We start from the raw sequence: 16678 nt of genomic DNA, 5'->3' as shown, positions 1-16678 counted from the left end.
ATTGTTTTTTTGATAATTAGTATTGGCTGAACTGTACTGGTTTAAATGCAAACTGCGTTCTGGGAGTTTTGGATTTCTTTCAGTTTCACTTCACGTCTCAGGCTGAGGAAACACAATTAGAGCGTGATTTTATTTAGAACAAAACAATCTGGAGCGGAAGTCAAAGTCACCAGTGATCAGTCTTGATTTCGTGCTCATTCTTGAGAAAGAGTTTCAGGATGAGTCACAGCTGATGAACGTTCGTCTGTGTGTCTGCAGCCCGTTTTATGTAACTTGGAGAAAGAGGAAAAGGGTGTCATCCACGCAAAGAGCAAATCAGTGTGTTATTAATGCATATACACACTTAAGGAAGAACATTGTACGAGGCAATTAGATCGTTTTGGTGTGACTTGCAAAGTTTTGGAGATATCAGTCATAGAGATGTCTGCTGTCTCTCCAACATAGTGGGACTAACTTTCTAACCCATGGCGGCATCTGTGGAAGAGGACCATTTTCATTTTATGAAAATGAGTTGTCTGATTGAATTATACATTATACACTAATGGAGACATATTTATGAATATTATATCCCCCAAGTCTTACACACTGGACTGAGTACAAGTGAGTACAAGTACATGATTAATTTTCCTGATGCAGCTCATCTGCCTCTGTGCATGAGCCGGTCTGAGCAAGATTTGAATTTTTCTTCTGTCTTGCAGGTACCCAGCGGTAAAAACATCTGTGAAATGATGGAGGGGAGGAAAGTCCCACAACTACTGTGCCTGCATCTAATGATAAGATCACTGTTATGAAATCTGCCTTCCTTGCACTTTTCCCACATCTGGAAACACGAGGTATATGTCGGGCCTGATCATAGGTCATTGACCTGAATAGGCATTCTAGCAATTTGTATTTTCCCTTCTACCTGCCTGACCACAGCATACAACTGTACAAAAAAGGGACCAGCGCATCCCCCAGATCCTCTGCCTCTGGCCTCAAGGTCGTAGCTTATCTTGTAGGCAAACTGTCTCCTCACTCTACAACAGAGCGCAGTGTGTGACCAAGGGTGATGGACACTATGATTTAGAGCAACAAGGTAAGCATAGTTCCTTGGTTTTACCATATGTCCAATAGAATTTTTGCATGCATATAGATAGACACGATATATCCATACATGGTAATGAGTTGGATTCCAGGGCAGGTCAAATATCTCTACCCAAGAAGTAACCTTCAGAACTGGGTTGGCCGTCACAACACCTCATGTGCATTGCTGATCTTGAATTCTCCTCGATCGAGCTTCATTAAATACTCCTGTGTAAGTCACCCAGGACTCCTGAACTCATCTTCAGTGTCTGAGTGAACCATTCTTCAGAATTTCCGCTACAGTCACTGATAACTGTGCTGTTGGCTGGCAGGTCAGAAAACAGCGCCGCCGTGTTGACCACACCCAAATAATACACAAACATCCTGTCTAACTAGAAAATGATGCAAAATGTGAAACACAACTGAAAGTTAAGTGGACGTCTAAAGAATTTCTTCCTGTTGTCAGAGTTCCTGTTATCTGTCATAAAGCGCAGAGTGAATTCACTTTGGAGGAGGAGGGCAAAGCGAGCAGAGGTACGTGAACACACACTTTGTTTTTCCTTAAAAAGTCTTAATTTCCAGAGTAAATGTAACCAACACTTTATGTATGAGGGGATGAATTAAGTTAGTGTGATGGAAAGTTTGTTTTTCAGCCTTCAGTGGAATATGTTAACTGACTGAAGCGTGAGTTTCCTGACTGATAAAAGCAGACATATCCTGGTGTGCGACCCAAATAATTACACTTTCAAAACATATTTACAACAGTTTTTTGTTCAGAACCTATATGTTTAGTGTTAATAAATGCCAGCAGCAATTTTAAGACAGCTGATTCCTGACAAAGAGTCATTTAAGGTTGGCAACCACAGTTAATCAGTGTGGATAAGGAATGACAGTCAACAAAGCTTTTTATTTTAATAAGACAATATCATGTAAAAAAAAAAAAAAAAAAAAATGATCAGGCTGGAAAATCTGTCAAAGTCAGGTCAAAGTGAGGTACAAATTATTCAGCTGCTGTCTTCCATATTCGTCATTTAAGTAAAATTATTAATGATTCCCAAGCTTTAAAAAAAATAAAAATAAAACAATTAGAGCACAACTTTGTTCAGAGCAAAACAAGTTGGAGTGGAAGTGAAACAAACAATGATCAGTCGTTCATTTCGTGCTCATTCTTCAGAGCGAGTTTGTTTCAGGCTGAGTCACAGCTGTGGTCTGTTTTATATTACACTTGGATCAAGAGAAAAGTGTGTCATCCACACAAAGAGCAAATAAGTGTGTTACTTCAACATCCACAAATAAGGAGGAATGTTGGATGAGGCACAACAACCGAGGAACCTTTTTAAACTTGATTTACATGTGAGTGACTCATATTAAGCAAACACCAAGACTGCAGGTTATGCCAGCTTCCACCCGAAGGCATCTTAAAGGGATAGTTCAGCCAAAATTGAAAATTCAGTCATTATCTACTCACCCTCAGGCTGATTGAAGGTCAGGTTTAGTTTTTTAGTCCACAAAACACTGCTGGAGTTTCACAGGAAAACAGCACTGCAGTTTAAGTGAATGCTGACCAGTTTTCAAACAGAAAAAACAACCAAAATTATGTGACTTAAAAGGGATAGTTCACCCAAATTAGCGTACGAATTCTCTAGTTATGGCCAAAAATGTGTTTTATGAGGTCACAGTGACCTCTAACCAGTTCATCTTTGTGTCAAAGTGAACATTTGCACCAAGTTTGAGGAATTTCCTTTAAGTCATATGGCACTGCATCTCATTTTCTCCACTGGAGGGGTGCATTAGAGGACACTTTATTACATTTTATCTACCATAGGATAGTCTTGCATAGCCAGACTCTCTACAGTGCTCAGTGCTGCATGCATGTTCTGGGAAACAGGAAAAAGCACCCTGCCTTGTTGGCATTTCTTTAAACCGACCACAGATGTCTTGGGCAGAGTTAAGCTCAGGAAGCAGCAACGGTGCTGCTGCAAAATAGTGTCAAGGGGGAACTTGTTTTGGTGAAACATTTGCACATCAGGAGACGAGGTCTGGCATTAAAATGACTTCATCACTACAAAAGCAAAAGGTACAAGCTGTTAGCTGGTTTAGATTCAGATTATTAGGCCATAAACGGCCAATTTTAGCATGTAGGTTGCATTTAGGTTGTTCTTGTTTCCGGGGGAAGCGACCAATGGCAGACTTACACCCACAGTTTACATCTGGTGAGTCAGACTAACCACAGAGAGCACTTTTGCCATGTTTTTTTTCAAACAATCGGCATTGTTGGCACACCCTAACAGTGCTTTCAGTTTGCCACCATAAAGTGCATCCACCTGTTTTTACGTGTTTAAAAAGTCTAAAAAATTCAAAACATTTTTACACTTAGGTGGAGCTGGAAAAGTTGCTGCATAAATAAAAGTAAAATGTATAAAGTTCAATGGAAACACGCCTAATTAACCATGACGTGTATGAATGATGTGACTTAAACGTCTGTGGTCACTTCCAGTGAAGAGCTGATGAGGAGGCTGTGACCTTCCTCACATTAATACGTGAAACAGAAATGTCATGTTTCCATCATGTTTTCCATCATTAAAGCTTCGACTGGAGCTCTTTTAATGACATAATCTCGTTGTGTCATCTTCTTCTGTAATGGTGTAATGGCACCAACTAAAAGATTCAGTCCACTAAATGTGTATTTCTATGAGCTGCTCAACTCCTAAAGTAATATTCACATAACAGTAAAAACAAACATCTGTGCCAAACAGGAAAGGCCTGGAAATTCCCATGATCACACATGCCAGTCTTCAGACCTCAGAAACAGGGAGGACTCGAAACATAAAAAATGACTTTTAGTTTCTTTCTTAATTGCAATCTGGTGACTTTTAAAGGCTGAAAATTATAAGTGCACTACCACAGTATTTTTTATGTTAAATACTTTTACTTTAATTCTTGAGAACAAATAGAGGATCAGTCACTGATCACTGTGCCGCTGACGGGCAGAACAGGAAATCACTAGTGTGTTGGCCACACCTAAATCATCACATCTTGTCTAACTGTAAACGAAAGTCATAAAACAGTGCAACGAGTGAAACAAAAGTGAAAGATGAATGTACATTTATGGAATTTCTTCCGACAGCCTGAACGTCATTATAAGAAGCAGAGTGAACTCACAGCCTGCATTACTGGAGAAACCCGGAGAGAGGTACGTGAACACACACTTCATCACTTTTCTCAAAAAGTTTTGATTTTTGCAGCAAACACGATCAATACAGCGTGTGTAAGGAAACAAACTTACTTAGTCTGATCCAATGTTTGCTCTTAAACCTTCAGAGGAATATTTTGACACACTGGATTCAAGTGTGAGCTTCCTGACTGATAAAAGCAGATTTATCCTGGTGTTTACATCAACAATCACCCTTTTGAACTGCTTTTAATCCCTGGGAGGAGCTGCAGCAAAAGGTTGCACTTGGGTGCAGCATGTTTAAAGAAATACTGTACATTATATACACTGTAGTTGTATGAGGTGCTTACCAGTGTATTATGTACAGTAGATGATGGTGGGCATGTCCACAGTTTGGAGAAGTAGCAGGAGTACCGGTGTAGGATGCTAAGCCATACACTGCTGAGGAAAAGATCGGTGGCAAAGTGTGTTTTAGACAGATAAAAAAATCAACCTCAGTTTAAGTGTACGCTATATTGAGAATATAGACCTGTCTGACAGGAAACCACCATTATGTGAGCTAAATATCACTCTTGCCAGATCCACCGGACTCCTTTGGCAAAAACAGCAATTTTAACTTGCAGACCACGAGAGTTGCTGGTCTACTGCTGCTTCGATCCCTTAGTCTGTTTGAGTCATTGTGTGACTTCATGAATCGTCTACTGCTGCCTCCATCGGTTAGTTCAGATTCAGAAGACTGCTTTGAAATTTGATCTCACAAAACCAATTTCAAAGCTTTCTGGTAGCTTTGGAGGGAACAATCTGACAATATATCTTTAGTTTCCCGTCAGAAAGGTCAGTCTGATAGCAAAGTAAAGCAGTGAAAATATTACAGATATAGCATATACTTAAAGATAATGATTTTTTTTAGCTGTCTAAAATATAATTTGCTGCCGACCCTGTCTAAAGCAGGATATTGCTGAGCTTCCTCCACCAGTAATCCTGCTGCGAATGCCTGCACCACATTTTGTGTTAATGTATGAGAATTATATGAGAATTCATCCAATAGCTGTTGAGATATTTCACCCAAAAAAAACCCTAAATGTTTATCTTATGGTGGAGGAGGAAAAGCACTTTGTATTTGGTGTTAATTAGCAAATGTTACCATGGAAACAAGACGGACATGATACCTGTTAGACATAAGCATGTTAGGATTGCTACTATTAGCATGCTAGCGAAGCCTTCAGGTCACGGCACGGCTGTGTCTCAGGCTGCATTCAGAGACATGCAAGCGCACATGAATGCTTTATAATGTGAACATTGTATTTTTACTGTTGCAAGAACAAATACAAACATCTGAAGTATTTTTACTTTTGACTCATGGATTTATTACTAAAAACTGGACTTCCTGGATTATTTCATCATGTCTCCCTGGTACTTGAAGCAACACACCTCAGACCGGCGCAGCATGGCTTCAGTCTGAATGGTCACTAAATTTAGTCAGGCAGAGACATTAGTGCTGCTAAGATAGGCTAAATACATCCAGCTTAAACTGAATTTTAAATATTGTAGTGTGTTGCTGAACTTTTTTTTTTTTTGTTCTTGTATCGTTTTATTTGCATGTTTAGTTTCTTTTCATGGAGTCTTTACTCTAATTGTCCTCTCTCCTACAGTGACACTGAAACCAACATGCAGCAGTACCAGTGGGCTGAAGATGACTTTGATCTGCCCTGCGGTGTAGTTCAACTGGGTCTCTCTGAGCCAGTTAGTGGTAAAGAGTACATCATGTACCATGGCACCACCAGGCAGCATGCTAAATCCATCCTGTCCACTGGTTTTCGCCAGTCTGCAGACGGGATGCTCGGCCGCGGCGTCTACCTCAGCAGAGACCTGGATAAAGCCAGCCGCTACCCCATTGATCACCCTGAGCATGACAAAGTCGTCATTAAGGTTGTGGTCAACGTGGGGAAAGTGATCGCCATCAATCGTCAGCGCCACCCACTTCAGAAGACCTGGCATGACTACGGATATGACACCGCCTGGGTGCCACCCATGTGTGGGATGGTGAAGAGCGGTTTGGAGGAGGATTGCGTGTGGGATCCCAATCGAATCCGGATCATTAAAGCCATTAACCCACGCCCAGTCCAACCCTCCAACCCTTCCTGTGGTGCATGGGGCTACAGATGAGAGCTACAAGCTGTTTTTAAATTATTTTGTATGTTCAAATGTATTTTTATATATTTGGATAAAAGGGAATGACATATTTTTTTACTGTGTCATTGTAACAAAATAAATTGGTCATGTTAAGTCTGAGTTATGTCTGGTTATGTCTTTACATGTGGCTGGTATACCTGAAGGTTAGCATGTCCACCACTGTCCCAGCAGAGACAGCAGACAGAGGTGGTCCAGTTTTACAACAGATTCCAGAGTAATAAAAACACCCACAGGCCATTTTCCTGCATTGATACGTTTCCTGTTGATACTGTAAGTACCATCTCACAGTTTTCAGCCCAAGAATTCTCTTACCAATTCAGCATCTAACACTTTATTCACAGCTTTAAAAAATGAATTGTACTTGACTGGTTTCCTTCTCATTTGTCCCCATCGCTGTGATCTCATCTTCCAAAAGGTTTTCTTTTATCCTTTAGTTATTCACTGGGGAAAAAAAGAAGAAAGTTGAGAAAACTCATAAGGGAACTGTCTTCTTTTAATTTTTTAGTTTTAAGTCAAACCCTTAAATTTTTCAAATAAACTTGAATCATTGAGTTTTAGAAACCCAAATACCTCTGCATCTCATTTTTCACATGATTGGGTGATGTATCTACATGTGAAACATGTTGAGAACACAGGAACAGGATCAACACAGAACGAAAGTGAAAGGGAATGTTGGGAATTTCCCTTTGGCCAGGGACAACTTTATTAAGCTCAGTGTGCTCAGAGTCTGAAGTCTGGAAGAAGCTGGAGAGAGGTAAGCGAACACAGTCTGTTTTTGCCTGAAAAAACAACAATTTTTAGTAATAAATTTGATCAATACTGTGTGAGTGGAGAGGAGATGAGAAGAGAAGTTAGTCTGATGGAAAGTTTCCTCTTAAACCTTAAAAATATGTAGCTTGACTCAGCTGTGAACTTTCTGACCAGTGAAAGCAGATGTGTTTGCTGATCACCCTTCTGTTTGTTTTATAACACACTGGAAAGTCCCTGACAGCTATGGACAGGATAGAGAGTGCAGGCTTCTTCAAGATTAACCGCATCTTGCCTAGAAAGTAGAAATAATCAGGCAGCTGCAGCAGAAGGTGGAGATGAAAATGCTTCAGTCAAGTCAGACAGTTTCCAGCTGACTGCACAGAATACACAGGAAGACGCTAACATCCTGTTAGATTACCTGTTGGCTACCTGTAGTTGGCAGACCACATTTATAGCTGAAATAAAATGTGTTGTTGATTGCTGTTTGAAGTTGAAATAGAAGAGATCCCCCTACTCTCACATGATGCTGTCCATGTTCTTTTGTCTGCCTTGTAAAGCACAAAATGTCTGCTTGTTTAGAGTTTAAAACTTTATTGCATAACATAAAACTAATATACAATATAGTGACACAGAAAATTTTTATTTTACACAACACTTGGTGTTTGTTGTTAAAATTAAGAGCCAATCGGAGCCTGTCAGCTCATCGATCAGGTTACAGAGAGCAGCTGTGTCGCTTGGCTCTAAATATATTACCCAGCCCTCGTTCAAAGAAAGATGAGTCAGGGGCCTTTTAATGTTTATTCATTTTGTTTGGTATATAACATTAATATTTGTTCATCAAACTCCAGTAATTTCACAAAAGCTGCCCCCAGGCAAAACAAGTCGACTATCACGTCTTTTGGAGTTAAAAAGAAACCTGTTTTTGTTTGTGTTTTACTTGGTGTATAGGCTATGCATTTTTACTTGCATACTAAAACATTTTTACCCTCATCTGAGAACCTGCATCACTAATGAAGAACATCATCAGGAAGAGAAATAGTTAAAGAGCAGCACTATTAACATCTAACTTAATCTGAAACTCTGAACATCACCTGCTCCAGACCAGTTCAGAGTTCAGCATAAGTTATCATGGTGATCCAGCCGGGTTAAAAGAGAACCGCCTTCATGAAAACTCTGACTTTAGACTCAACGTACCTCACTAGCACATTCATCTTGCTCGTAGTACGGCCCACAGGTCTCATTCTTGTATTATTTTATTTATAATGATGTTTAGTTTCTTCACATGAAATCTTTGACCAATAAATTTCTCTCCTGCTCAGATTCAGATACCAACATGCAGCAGTACCAGTGGGCTGAAGATGACTTTGATCTGCCCTATGGGGTAGTTCGGCTGGACGCCGCCGAGCCAAGTAGTGGTCAAAGGTACATCATGTACCACGGCACCACCAGGAGGAACGCCCAATCCATCCAGGCCACTGGTTTTCACCGGTCTGCAGACGGGATGCTCGGCCGCGGCGTCTACCTCAGCAGAGACCTGGATAAAGCCAGCCGCTACCCCATTAATCACCCTGAGCATGACAAAGTCGTCATTAAGGTTGTGGTCAACGTGGGGAAAGTGATCGCCATCAGGTATCAAGGACACCCACGTCAGACGACCTGGCATGACTACGGATATGACACCGCCTGGGTGCCACCCAACTGTGGGATGGTGAGGAGCGGTTTGGAGGAGAATTGTGTCTGGGATCCCAATCGAATCCAGATCATCAGAACCATCAGCCCACGCCCAGTCCAACCCCAAGACCAATCCCAAGCTATCGCTGGGTTGGGCTTGGTAGCGTTGGGCGCTGCTGCTCTTTTGACAGGTCTTTTCGCACATGTGTCTAGAAACTAAATGACACTGCATTTTGTAACTGTGTTGTTGAAACCTGAAAATAAATCGGTCCTGTTAAATCTGAGAGCAGGTTGTGATGAGTGTACTTTTGTTTGGTAACACAAATGTTCTTTTTCTTGACTTCTCTGCATCCTGTAAATGAGATTAATCTGAGCTTTATCTGGGCTGGTAGGTGGATTTTATTACTTCCACACAGAGCTGGCTCACTGTTTTCCCCTTTCCCTCCCACCTTTATGCTAAGCTAAGCTAACCAACTGCTGGCTGGATTCATATTTACCATACAAACATTATGATCAGACATCATCAAATAGGAATACTTATTGTGATGTATGCATTCAGCAGTCCCAGATATATTGTATGATTGTGTACACTGAGGTGTGTAATACATGTTGTCATGTCCAGGTGGCGCAGTGGCTCCATGGTAACGCTGCTGCCTCACAGCGAGCAGGTCCAGGATGAAGATGTGAACTGGATATCCACAGGTATGAATGTGCCCTATTTAAAGGATTAATTCATATGTTCACTTCATGTCATTAACTGTGTATGGTTATGTAGATTTTCCTTTAATTACAGACGTGTGTTGTGTGTACTGCTAAAAATGGGGACAATAGCCATTATCCATATGGTTATGTTGGGGTTACAAATCATCATTTAATTAATTATCAGTTTGTTCGCACCACTGATACCTGCTGGAGGGAAATTCAAGGCCACAACATTTCAGATGGATGGTTTTCTAATTAAGATGTTTCAGTGCAATAAGTTCGGTCTAGTGCTGTTTTGTTTTGTTTTTTTTGTTTTTGTTTTTTTGTTTTTTTTAACATTTTGAGAAAAATAAAAATAAACAAGAAATATCAGTTAAACTCATTTGGAAACAAAACCTATGTGTCATCTGCCTCATCAGACCAGGCAGGTGAGAGCTGAAAGGAGATTTTGCATATCTCACATTCCTGGTTACATCAGCTTACAGTTGATTCTGATTGGCCAGAGGGTGTGCATTGTCTTCACCAGCTTTCTGATTCATTTTGAGATCTGCAGCTAAATCTTGTTGTACTTGTTGGGGAAGTAAAATTACAATTCCTCTGTTTATTCAAAGACATTGAGTGCAGTGTGAAACTGTTGGATCATGTTGACAAAGCAGCTCTGAAACACAAACGTGACACAGATTATGTTTTTATCACCCTGTTATCACAATCTTCATCCCCATGACTAGTTTACTGCAAAGAAAAATTCCAGTACTTTTTTATTTAATAAGTATGTTATGTCTTATCAACACTATTTAATCCAATATTTTTGCAATCAATTGAACATTATCAGGGTTGGGAGGGTATTTTTTAAAAATGTATTCCAATACAGTTACTAATTACCTGCTAAAATGTAGTCACTTCACAATATTAAAGCTACTTAATTCAATTACTTTCTTTTACTTTTGTATTACCTCAATATAGAATATGTTGAAACTGTTCTGCTTAATCTAGTGTTTTTAGGGCTGCAAATAATAATTATTTTCATTGATTAATCGGTCAGTTAATTTGTTAATGGACTGATTAGTTGTTCAGTCCATGAAATATCTGAAAATGGTGAAAAATGTAAAAGAGACACACAAAACAACTACAAACACAGTGACAACAAACAGACACAAAACAAGCACAAAGAATCACAGGGACCACAAAGAGACACAAAGCAACTACAAACAGACACAGAGTGACTGCAAAGAAACATGAAAAACATCACACCGTGAAGCAAAATAATGCAAAACTTTTACAAAGAGATGCAAAAATTACTACAGAGAGACACAAAACGATCAACTACAGAAGGACAAGAATGAATACAAACAACAGAACTGCAGAAAATCTACAGACAATGTAGTCATGTAGTTGTAGTTGTTCTCTGTCTGTCTGTGCCCATTTTCTCATCATCCATTCATGTCCGGATGTAGCTCCCTCCACAGTTAACCATACCTCCCAGATTTAAGTTGTGTTGCAAGAATCCTCATGCTTTGCAACAGAGGTGGAGAACGCAGTGTTAGCATGACCCACAGAGACTAAATTTACATTTACAGGAAGGATGGCAGGTTTGGTTTTATCAGTTACCAGCTGCTTCATGCCATAGGAATGAAACTCAGGTGCAGAAGCACAATGCAGAGAATGTGGTTCTGAAGGGTGTTCCCAGTTGCCAAACCTGTTTCCTCTTGATAGTGATGCTTTTGATCAATTTTCTCCACTGTATTCAGTTCATTTTCCCCTGTACATGATATACTAAATTAACTCTGGACAGTCTCATACTGTCAGTCACACGCTCAAATCTGCCTGTAAGGCCTTAAATCTCTGAGCACCGTGCTGCTGGCTGGCAGGACAGACACCCAACATCGCCGTTCTGTTGACCACACCCAAATAAATACATCTGTCTGACTGTAAACGAAAGTCATCGGCACAAGAAATGAAACTTAAGTGAAAGATGGATACATGTTTACTGTAAGGTCCTCCCAAATCCTGAAAGCCCTTATATAAAGCAGAGTGAACCCACAGCTGACACTCTCGGAGGAACCTGGAGACAGGTACGCAAACACACACAATATTTTGCATTCTTGTAGAAAATATTGTCAATGTGAAGAGACAGAGTTACTTAATCTGATGGAGGTTCTTCTGGTCTTTGCTCTGAGCAAGTCTAAACAAATCCAGTATTTAGACCTTAAATATTGTAGTTTATTGTTGAATAATTTCCTAATTTCTGGATTAATTCCCTTACTGTTTTACTTGCAATACTGTTTAGTTTCTTTGCATAGACTTCTGAAGTCTTGACACTAACAAACCTCTCTCCTACAGTCACACAGACACCAACATGGATCAGCACCATGAGTGGGCTGAAGATGACTTTGATGTGCCCAAGGGGGTCGGTCGACTGGGTCTCTCTGAGCCAGTTAGTGGTGGAAAGTACATCATGTACCATGGCACCACCAAGACGAACGCTCAAGCCATCCAGGCCACTGGTTTTCGCCGGTCTGCAGACGGGATGCTCGGCTGTGGCGTCTACCTCAGCAGAGACCTGCAGAAGGCCAGCCGCTACCCCAGGGATCACCCTGAGTATGACAGGGTCGTCATTAAGGTTATGGTCGACGTGGGGAAAGTGGTCGCCATCAGGTATCAAGGACACCCACTTCAGAAGACCTGGCATGACTCTGGCTATGACACCGCCTGGGTGCCACCCAAATGTGGAATGGTGAGGAGCGGTTTGGAGGAGGATTGCGTGTGGGATCCCAGCCGAATCAAAATTATCACAACCATCAAACCACGCCCAATCCAGTCCCCACGGCCAGTCCAGTCCTCCAGTTCACTGGGTGCATGGGGGTACAGGTAAACACTAAGAGTCTTTACCAATTTATTTTGCATGTTCAGTGTATATGTATGTAATGTCTGACAAGGTGTCCATGATCAGGAATTAATAGACGACGATGATCAGGACACCAGAGAATACTGCAACCAGCTGATGATAAATAAGTAGCTGAGGTAGAGACACATTTTTATCGGTTGATTCCCCATTTATTGTTAATGATTGATTAAAAAATGTGGGATGGGAGGGTGTGAACTCTTTTCTCTGAAAGAGGGCCCACCAGAAAAAGTTTGCAAAGCACTGGCTTAACGTTCCTTCTGCTTCTTCTCATCTCTGTGCTAAGCTAACCCAAACACATCCAGAACTTTAAATGGAACATTAATATTAAAGTGTGTTGCTGAAGACTTTTGAAAATCTTCTTGTTTTATTCCTGTATTGTTTATGAGCAGTGATGTTCAGTTTCTTTGCATTGAATCCCTCTTAAATTTTGACACTAATAAACTTCTTTTTTACAGTGATTATACCATGCCATGGTGGTGCCACCAACCGGTTTACAGCCCCATGATGAGTCCTCTACAACAAATGGCGCTGAGCAGCATGTTCAGCAGGTATAAACTATGTGGTGACAGATCCTAAATGCTTATTTCTCTCTGTTCTCCTGCACACACACGAGCTCAGTATCACAACACTCGCTTGTTCGAGGGGGAAGAAAAGTAGGCTAGTCACAGTTTGGCTGCAGTTGGCGGCGACATGACCGAGTCAGACTCGCTCTGTCCCCTCTCCAGAGTGGGTCCATCTTGGGCACAGCTCAGCACAATATAAGCAGTAATAGAAATGCAAATCAGCGGGATGGCCAAAAATGCCAGCACAGTTTGATTAACAGTTTCTTTCTGTCTCATCCACTATTGTGCTATTCTAGGCTAAACACAGAACTTAAAATGGATCCTGAATATTGTGTTGTTGAATAATTAATTAATGTTCTCATCTCACTCATGTTTACTTTCTTTGCACTGAATCCTTCTGAAGTTTGAACCTCTTTCCCACAGTGATAGTGACATCAGCGAGAACCAGCCAGACACTGATAAAAAGACTGCTAAGAGCCGTGGCACTACCAAAAAGAAGGAGGAGCAAAGGTAAGCGTACTGTATTGTAAAAATACTCCACTGCAAGTAAAAGTCCTGCATTCAAAACCTTATTTCAGTAAAAAAAAAAAAATTACACCAGTTATCAGCCAAATATATTTAAGACAGGTTGTCAAAAGTGCTCAAAATCTTGGAATATCACTTGTTTTATTTGCAATCATGTCTACTTTGTTTGCACTGAATCCTTCTTAAGTTTGAGCCTGTTCCCACAGTGATAGTGGCATCAGCGTGAACCAAACAGTTACTGGTAAAAAGACTGCTACGAGTCGTGGCGCTACCAGGAAGAAGGAGGAGCAAAGGTAAGCCCACTGCAGTGTAAAAATACTCCACTGCAAGTAAAAGTCCTGCATTCAAAACCTTATTTCAGTAAAGAATTGCAACAGTTATCAGCCAAATATATTGAAGGCAGGCTATCAAAAGTGCTCATTGTGCAGTAAAACAGTCCCTGTCACTGTTTTACTATTTTATCCAAAGTATTTGCATTAATATTACTGCTGCATTCATGTATGAATTAAATTATGCCCAACAACAACAGTCTACACAGATGGGAGGTCTGTATTCTGATATCAATCAGCCAGTTATTGGCATACATTCTCCACTGATTAAGCTACACTGGACAGGCAGAATAACCACTAATTAAAGCCACATGGCCTTCCCTAAAATCTTGGAATATCGCTTGTTTTATTTGCAATCGTGTCTATTTCGTTTGCACTGAATCGTTCTTAAGTTTGAGCCTGTTCCCACAGTGATAGTGGCATCAGTGTGAACCAAACAGTTACTGGTAAAAAGACTGCTAAGAGCCGTGGTGCTACCAAGAAGAAGGAGGAGCAAAGGTAAGCCCACTGTACTGTACCCACTGCAATCATGTCTACTTTGTTTGCACTGAATCCCTCTGAAGTCTGAACTTCTTTCCTACAGCGATCGTGGCAACAACACGAACCAGCTGTACCTGTGGACAGAGAGTGACAATGATCTGTTCGATAGGGTACTTCAGCCGAGTTCTTCTGAGCCAGTTACTGCTAAAAAGGCCACTAAGAGTCGTGGCCCCACTAGGAAGAAGAAGTAAAAGTAGGCCTGATGTACTGCAACAATACCCCACTACAAGTAAAAGTCCTGCACTCAACATTCAGCACTCAACAAAATGTACTTAAAAGCTATCAAAAATAAAAATTAACATTGTGCAGTAAAATGGTCTCTGTCAGTGTTCTACTATTGTATTTGATGTCTTTGTATTAATATTGCTGCTGCATTGATGTGCCATGTTGCAGTTTACTCCTGTAGATACTTAAGGTTGATGGGTCTCTGAGAGCCAGGGAGCTTTGGGGAAGAGAGCTGGGTACAGGCAGAGGACAGACAGGGCCAGAGCTGAGGCACAGAGCCAACAGACAGCTGCTGAGAGCTGGGGAGCTTTGGGGGAGAGAGCAGGGGACAGGCAGGAGTGGAGCAGAGGCACAGAGCTGACAAACAGCTGGTGACAGCGGGGAATCCTTGGGGGAGAGAGCCACGGACTGACCTGACACCAACTCCTTTACTGGCAGGAGTGGAGCTCAGAGTTTATGTTTCAAACTTTTGGGATAAAAAAGCGAATTCATCCTCACTCTCACTTTTCAGCCTGTCTGCAGGACTGTAATTAGTCTCTCTGTCCATGTTGACTGCTGACCGGGGTTATGTATTTTTGTGAATGTGCAGAGAGGAGGGTGAGAGAAGAGAGACAGGAAGGACAAAACAGAAAGAACCGGCTTCTCTGGTGAGTTCTGTCAGAGGCTAATGCACAAACAGCTACACACACAGCTGGTGCTCACTAGCTGTTAGCCTGTAGCTCATTACCTTACACCTGCCTGTTAGAAGTGAATAAACCAATATTGACATATGACCACAGTACGTATTCTTTGTTTTTGCAAAGTCATCCAGTGGGCCGGTCCTGGCCCGTGAACCGCATGTTTAACACCCCTGCTTTAAATGACAAGAAAAAAAAAGCAACAAATGTTTGTCATTTTTATTTGACCAGCCTTCAGTACATGCACTCATTTTTACAGATAAAGAGTGTGGAGGAAAGCATGAAAGAGAGTGAGATCACAGTGATGAAGGAGAGTAGGAGTAAATAAACAAAAGAATGAATAATTGACATCCATTAATTTGGGTCCTCTGTATGTGGGCCAACCCTTTGTTTCATTCCTTCCACAGTTTTGAGACTTTAGGCAAACAGTATCTGACTTGATATAAAGGTTTTAATAAGAATCAGATCATAATGTATCAGATGTGAGCATTACATATACTTCATGGAATATGTGACTAATATGACTCAAGGAAAATGTTGACGCAACTTCGAGGTTCTCCCAAAAACAGGTAAGACCTGAGCCATGTGAGTTCGTCACCATGGAGACCAGGAAGAGGACAGACTAACACATTCACACGGGAGGCAAAATGCGAGAACACAGTTCACACAGGGGGAGACAAAGAGACAAAAGTTCAGCGTCCTGGAGGACAAAGATCCAGATCCAAGACGTCTGAGGCCTCTGACAGAAGATAGAGAGAGAAAGAGAGGGCAAAGAGTCGAAGGGGAAGAAATCGTGTCTATTTTTAGATGTTCATTCAATTAGATTTCTGGCACTTTTCTGCAATATGCATGAAATCAGACTAATCTGGTGGAAAGTGTATTACGAGGCAAGCAGAGCAAGATTCATAGAACGACTGGAGCGTTCTGTGTGTTTGTGTGTGTTTACTGCATGACTGATGATATATAATGTATAGAGAGGTAATCATTTGCTTATGAGACTTTTTTTTATATATATATGCATATAAAATGTGTGTGTGTGTGTGTGTGTGTGTGTGTGTGTGTGTGTGTGTGTGTGTGTGTGTGTGTGTGTGAGAGAGAGAAGGGACTGCAGCAGTTAGATACATGAGAAGAATGGACTTTATTATTTAACATTTATCAGTGTTTTGGATTTCCTTGATGTGTTTTTTCCTCAAAGAAAATGTATTGTTCAAGATGTTAACCCTCTATGGTACACATTATGATGCCAGTGAGGGAAAAAATGTTTGGAGTGTTTTTATGTCTCAAAATAGACTAAATAAACATAATCTGAAGAAATTTTATTTTTATTTTTATTTTTGGAAGTTTTTGGGGTTCGTTGCCTGTAG

General features: G+C 40.9%; 1 protein-coding gene across 1 annotated transcript; it reads left to right on the top strand.

Moving 5' to 3' along the window:
* The first annotated feature begins 1384 nt into the window (after window positions 1-1384).
* Window positions 1385-14462, top strand: LOC146309087 (uncharacterized). The gene is made up of 10 exons (XM_084744111.1): window positions 1385-1596; window positions 4190-4255; window positions 5887-6377; window positions 8563-9055; window positions 9471-9550; window positions 9975-9978; window positions 11861-12418; window positions 12911-13003; window positions 13442-13528; window positions 14284-14462. Exons 3-10 carry the CDS (start codon window positions 5903-5905, stop codon window positions 14372-14374), a joined length of 1881 nt encoding a protein of 626 aa, XP_084600237.1. The 5' UTR covers window positions 1385-1596; window positions 4190-4255; window positions 5887-5902; the 3' UTR covers window positions 14375-14462.
* Window positions 14463-16678: the final 2216 nt, after the last annotated feature.

The sequence above is a fragment of the Lutjanus erythropterus genome, chromosome 19, assembly GCF_056507025.1.
Source record: "Lutjanus erythropterus isolate fLutEry1 chromosome 19, fLutEry1.hap2, whole genome shotgun sequence".
NCBI classification, from domain to species: Eukaryota; Metazoa; Chordata; class Actinopteri; order Lutjaniformes; family Lutjanidae; genus Lutjanus; species Lutjanus erythropterus.
This window is presented reverse-complemented; position numbering and strand designations above follow the sequence as displayed.

Coding starts and splice junctions, on each gene's coding strand:
- LOC146309087 (XM_084744111.1), top strand. CDS start 5,903: ATGCAGCAGTACCAGTGGGCTGAAGATGACTTTGATCTGCCCTGCGGT. Junction 12,419..12,910: donor CTGGGTGCATGGGGGTACAG/GTAAACACTAAG, acceptor TCTTTTTTACAG/TGATTATACCATGCCATGGT. Junction 13,004..13,441: donor CTGAGCAGCATGTTCAGCAG/GTATAAACTATG, acceptor TCTTTCCCACAG/TGATAGTGACATCAGCGAGA.